General features: G+C 35.0%; 1 protein-coding gene across 2 annotated transcripts; it reads right to left on the bottom strand.

Moving 5' to 3' along the window:
- Positions 1-1,623: 1,623 nt before the first annotated feature.
- LOC108751474 (proliferation-associated protein 2G4) lies at positions 1,624-4,335 on the bottom strand. Of its 2 annotated transcripts, none has more exons than XM_018491705.1 (7): positions 4,035-4,335; positions 3,208-3,442; positions 2,845-3,004; positions 2,560-2,739; positions 2,206-2,454; positions 1,972-2,118; positions 1,624-1,858 (listed from the first exon to the last, which is right to left on the bottom strand). In XM_018491705.1, the coding sequence occupies exons 1-7, from the start codon at positions 4,117-4,119 to the stop codon at positions 1,754-1,756; spliced, it is 1,161 nt and encodes a 386-aa protein (XP_018347207.1). In that variant the 5' UTR covers positions 4,120-4,335; the 3' UTR covers positions 1,624-1,753. The 2 variants fall into 2 exon arrangements, with proteins under 2 accessions (XP_018347207.1, XP_018347205.1); XM_018491703.1 differs by lacking the exon at positions 4,035-4,335 and adding an exon at positions 3,674-3,980.
- Positions 4,336-5,371: the final 1,036 nt, after the last annotated feature.

Genomic DNA, 5,371 nt, shown 5'->3' with positions numbered 1-5,371 from the left:
AGAGAGAGAGAGAGAGAGAGAGAGAGAGAGAGAGAGAGAGAGAAATGGAATATAATAATTCATGACATATGTGTGTCAAAATTTATACTTGTCAACTTATCTCGTCAAGCATTTTTATAACAATTTTTTTTTTTCGTTTTTCACATTACTGAGTTAAATTTTACTGCGTATGAATTTTGTGCACAGCCCTCGCTTGCAAAAAAATTTATACATGTTTCATTACACTGTATACATGCTTTTGTTGTGTATGTGTGTGTGTGTGTGTGTATAAAAGTTATTTAATTTTAAATAGATTAAGAAGTCGTCTATTTTGAAAAGATCAGAAAAAAATATCAAGTATTTCTCTAGATATACATTGTCAGTACAATTTTGTTTTGGACATGATTGCAATTATAAAAAGATGTACAGGCAAATGATGGACAGTGCACAATGATCTTTTGTTATACAAGCACACTTTGTAACATTCGACGTATGCACAACTCGAGTAGAAAAAATATCTATAACACAGATACATTTTTATCTATCCCTCTTATATAAAACTATTATTACATAATATTAATTTTTATAATTTACGGCTTGTAGCAAGTCGGCAAGTCAATATTCTCAAGAATATATTTTCTTGAGAAAGTATATCTTTCGCTCAAATAAACTTTCATTCAATATTAAATATGCATTTCCAGTTGCTACTAACAATTTGTACTCCGCGCACAATTCATAATTTACGCAGAGTAGAAAAGACTTATATAATAATTAATTTTTATTTTTTATCGGTCGGGGGTATTTTCGCAACGAAACACTCAAAGAATCATTAGCATTTCATTGTTTATGCAATGTCCAAAAATGGACATTTCTCCAATTGTACAATTTGAAATTGAACGTTACGGTACAGCTGAATACAAAATTGCGCAAAACCAGCAATAAATATGAAAGGGAATCGTATTTTACGGAAACATTCGAGAGTTATAATATACAACTCGCCTATGTTCATAAAATTTTGTGATAGTCCAATAATAATGCATACATAAATTGAATAGATGTACTCTATATAATTTTGTCGTTTCAATTATATAAGATCAACTATATAATTATATAGATAGAAAATAATCGTTTTTTAATATGTTATATTTTGGATCTATGCGATTCATTTCTCTTCGCTCGGCCAATCTAAATGTTTCACAGAAAACGATCACACAAGATTGTTATGTACGAAATGTTAGTTCAAAGATTGAAACGCAATATATAATTGCAAATAATGATCATATGAATAATCATCAATTTGTATAATAGTATGTATAATAGTAATACCATATAATCCATTAAAAGATAATCTGGTACAAAAACTTAAGCGCTGATAAAGTTGTGGCATAATGCATGTGATAAAGTTTAATTTTCTCGATACAACAGCAAAAAAACTCGACACTTTCCTCGAATGAATAAAATATATATAGATGTGTACCAGACAATTGCTGATAATTCATGTAGGAACATAGTTATGCAAGGCATAGCGTTGTAACTTGTGCAAATGTAAACCGATTGAAGGTATGCTAAGTCACCAGTTAAAACAATTCAAGATCGATGAAGAGAAAATAATTCAGAATTTAAACGATGCGCAAAAGAAGTGATGAAAGTATAGCTATGCTGATTGATCCGTATTTTGAAAGTGTCCAGCCTTTGCCAGTTTAGATTACTAAATAAAAAGTATCGGAGTAGTGCACGACGCCTTTGAGTCGTGATACGTCTTAAAATGACAATGTTAGGCCTTAGCATCGACTTCCACGGCAACGTCTCCTACAGCTTTCTCAGCCTTCTTTTTCTTCTTTTTCGCTGATTTCGGATTTGCCGAAGAATACAAAAGGGTCTAAAATTTTCAATTAATAAATAAATGAATCATTGATAAATTTATCAATTGTGACAGTAAAATGGCAGTTGTAAGTTGTGTTTATATTTTTCTTAATTGAACGTTCTATATACCTTCAATTCAGGATCGTCCACAACACAGTCAGATTGATACATATCGAGGTCAAAAGGAATTCCCGTAATTTTGTGAGGTCCATTAGGCATCAAAAGTACCGTAAATTTGAATTGTGCCGCGTACTCGTTTGGTTTTTCATACAGCACCTGCATGAAAATGTGTAATGTTTGAAAATTTTATTATGCTTGCTAGAGAGCGAATAAATAAACACGTAGTATAAATTATAATCTTACTTGGAACGGCTCGATCAATCTATGATTTACACATTCAACAACAGCCATTTTTGCTTTTTTCTCATCTTCGAAGGTACGTAAATTGAAAGGCATGAGACCATGTTTGTGAGAGACTTCTGAATAAAACATGCGAGACGCCTTCAGTTTAAGCTGATATGTCTCCTCTGTCTTCTTGTATATCGTAACACGAGTGTCCTGTTCCCTTCCTACTCCTTCACCTGTACTCACTAGTACATCCATTGCATAGACCTGAAATTAAATAAGCATAATTAAGCCTCTTTTATAATGCTCCTCTTTTTTTTATATCCCAAATTTGTATCGACTACTATTTTAATTTTTATAATTTAAATATACCTCGTGAGTCTCGAGAGTATACTTTTCATGTTCCTTCTTTTGCGCATCATTTGGATTCTGAATTATTGTTTTTTCTCCATCGATCTTGAATTGTTTTAATTGGTGGCTTAACATGCCTTCAATAGGTTTACATTTATAGGCGTCACATATTTTCTCCACAGTGCCTGTTATTGTGTAAGTCTGAAATACACAATTAACCATCAAAATTTTATTTTTTGTAACTAAATTTAAATTTAGTAAATTAAATAATTTACTAAAAAAAAAATAGCACACAAATATTCTTACCTCTGTACCTGGTTTCAAAAGCCTTAATGCAGCTTGAGAAGCATAGTGCGCAGCTAAAACTACATCTGCTTTTTTGCCTGTGACTTTTTTCTCTAAAGATCCTATAACAATGGTATGTGCTACTACAGCTATAAAACCATCAATATGTGCTCCAAGATCACTGTAAAGATACATAATTTCATTAATTATATTAATTTAGTGAAGAGTGAAATGCGTTAGAATTATTCAAATTGTTATTAATAATGGAAATACGTGCTAATGTAAATAAGAAGAATCAACAATGTTATTCAATGTTTAAAACGCTAGAAAATAGAAATCGTACACTAGATTGTAAAGAAGCAATTATCATAGAGAGAAACTTACACTTTAACCATGTCTTCATCTTTAAGAATCAGGTCAGGTTCACTAGCAATAGGAGAGAAATGGCAAATGCAATTGTTGACTGATATGCATGTTGGAAAAGCAATCCCCTTTTTAAGTTCTTTCTCTTTTTTGAAGACTTTACTAGTTTCCTCTGTAAGTATTTTGTCACTAAACTCACATATTTCCCTTGCAGAAGCTCCAGCGACGCATTTGTTTAGAACTTGCTTTAATACACCTGAAAAAAAAAACACAAATATGTAGTAGGTACATTACACAAATATAAGCTTAATTAATAAACGAGTCAAAATGAATTGACTTTTTTGACGAATTGATGAATATCTGAAAAAGTTAACTAATTATTTTAGAAAGCGTATAAATGATTGGAAACAAGAATGAGTTTGGACTCCGAGATTAACTTAATCATGGATTAACTTAATATTTCGTCAACAAGAAGGAAATATTTAACTTTTTATTATTTGACATATGAGAAAGGAGAGATTAGAATAGAAAGACGGCGAATTGGAAATTTTGCTTTTCTGCTGGTGATCGACTGGTATCGACGATCGAGTTAATTGTACGTGTGTATCGAGTATGTTCGAAGCCGGCGAACGATGTGGCTCGGGGGAAAGCGCTGTCGCGAACGAGCAATGCCGAAGATGTAAGACGGATCTAGCACATGGTCGGGCCCGGCTCCGGCATCGACGCGCCACCAGCCCACATTCCATATGGCCCGTGTGGCCGAGATGAGCCGAGAGAAGGCGCGCACGCTAAACACTCGCTCGCGACCACGCGGACCCCCGCGCGAACACGCGCCACCGTTTCCTTACGGTTCACGATCTCGCCGGCCATTTTATACTTGGTGACAACCAAGTCCTCGGCGATGGTCTTCTCAGTTTCTTCCTTGTCAGCCATGTCTACAATACAATGTATATCAACGATCACGTGATTCCAGCGGCTTTCTCGCAGTGAGAATCTCTCGACGATGCTCTCGATACAACGCGTATACCCGACTATCCACGACTATCGGATTCGTTACTCGTCACTCGTATGAACGACCGACACGACCAGACCAGACACGATGACGGGCGCCAAGTCGCCCAATGGCCCCAATGCCCAATCGGCCCAATCAGCTCAATGGTGAATGGTCGCCAACAATGGATGACGATCTGCACTTGCACTTACTGCACCTTGTACTATTCACTAGCAGTATTACTAGCACCACGGCTACGGCGACGATAGCGACAAATAGCGACAGTAGCGAATAAGGCCGGTATTCATAGTCAGATTTTATTCAAGACCGTCTTAAGTACAACCATAAGAAGTCACAAACCAATCAGAAGGCGTCTTAAGACATTACTTAAGACGGTCTTGAAATAAAACTCGACTATGAATACCGGTCTAAGATCCTACACACATAACACATATGGTGAGAATAGGGATTTTAGGGAAAAAGGAATTTTACCTCTTATATAATAAATGTCAATACATGGTTAAAATTTATAAACGGAAGAAAAAAGGACCTACACCACAACACAAGATATCGTTAGCGAGTAGTTATATTTGATTACAATAAATTATAATCAAATTCCAAATAATTACATATTACATAGATGTTTCGGCCTTCCAATAAGCAGGCTTATATATCTTCAATATATAAAAATTTTGTAAATTATTTTCCCGCAATGGGCGACTAATCTAAGTTTAAATAAATAATAAAAAAAAATAATTTACTTTATTATTCTTATATACTGAAGATGACCTAACTTCGAAGCTTTTGATTGATCAATCGGAAGAAAGAATTGTACTAATTGATCAATAAAAAAATGGGTGCATCCAGAAGCACGACCGCCCACTGAGGGCTCTTTTACCTGTTTGATCTACATTTTTAGATCTAATGGAATATGCCAATCAAATGCAAGAGCTTAGTGAGTGCTCAGTGAACAATCGTGCTTCTGAATGCATCTAATGAATCGAAGCATTTGTAGCATCAAGTAGACCGTAGCCGACAGCCGTAGAGATAGATGACACTAGTAGGATGCAGACTTTGCACCTTTGACTGTAGACTGCTAGTTACCCCCACTCTTCCTATCGTTTCCGTAAGATAGACTAAGAGATTCGTACAGCAAACATCACGCGTGTTCCCGCCAGTGAAATGGCAAAAAAT

Source organism: Trachymyrmex septentrionalis, unplaced genomic scaffold, assembly GCF_001594115.1.
Source record: "Trachymyrmex septentrionalis isolate Tsep2-gDNA-1 unplaced genomic scaffold, Tsep1.0 scaffold44, whole genome shotgun sequence".
NCBI lineage: Eukaryota > Metazoa > Arthropoda > Insecta > Hymenoptera > Formicidae > Trachymyrmex > Trachymyrmex septentrionalis.
Note: the sequence above shows the minus strand (reverse complement) of the source record. Positions and strands in the feature narration are given on the sequence as shown.

Excerpts from the sequence above, each read along its gene's own strand:
- LOC108751474 (XM_018491703.1), bottom strand. The coding sequence starts at position 3,932 with ATGGAATGTGGGCTGGTGGCGCGTCGATGCCGGAGCCGGGCCCGACCA. Across the intron at positions 2,740-2,844 it reads TTTTGAAACCAGGTACAGAG|ACTTACACAATAACAGGCAC; the intron begins GTAAGAATATTT and ends TGTGTATTTCAG. Across the intron at positions 1,859-1,971 it reads TGGACGATCCTGAATTGAAG|ACCCTTTTGTATTCTTCGGC; the intron begins GTATATAGAACG and ends TGAAAATTTTAG.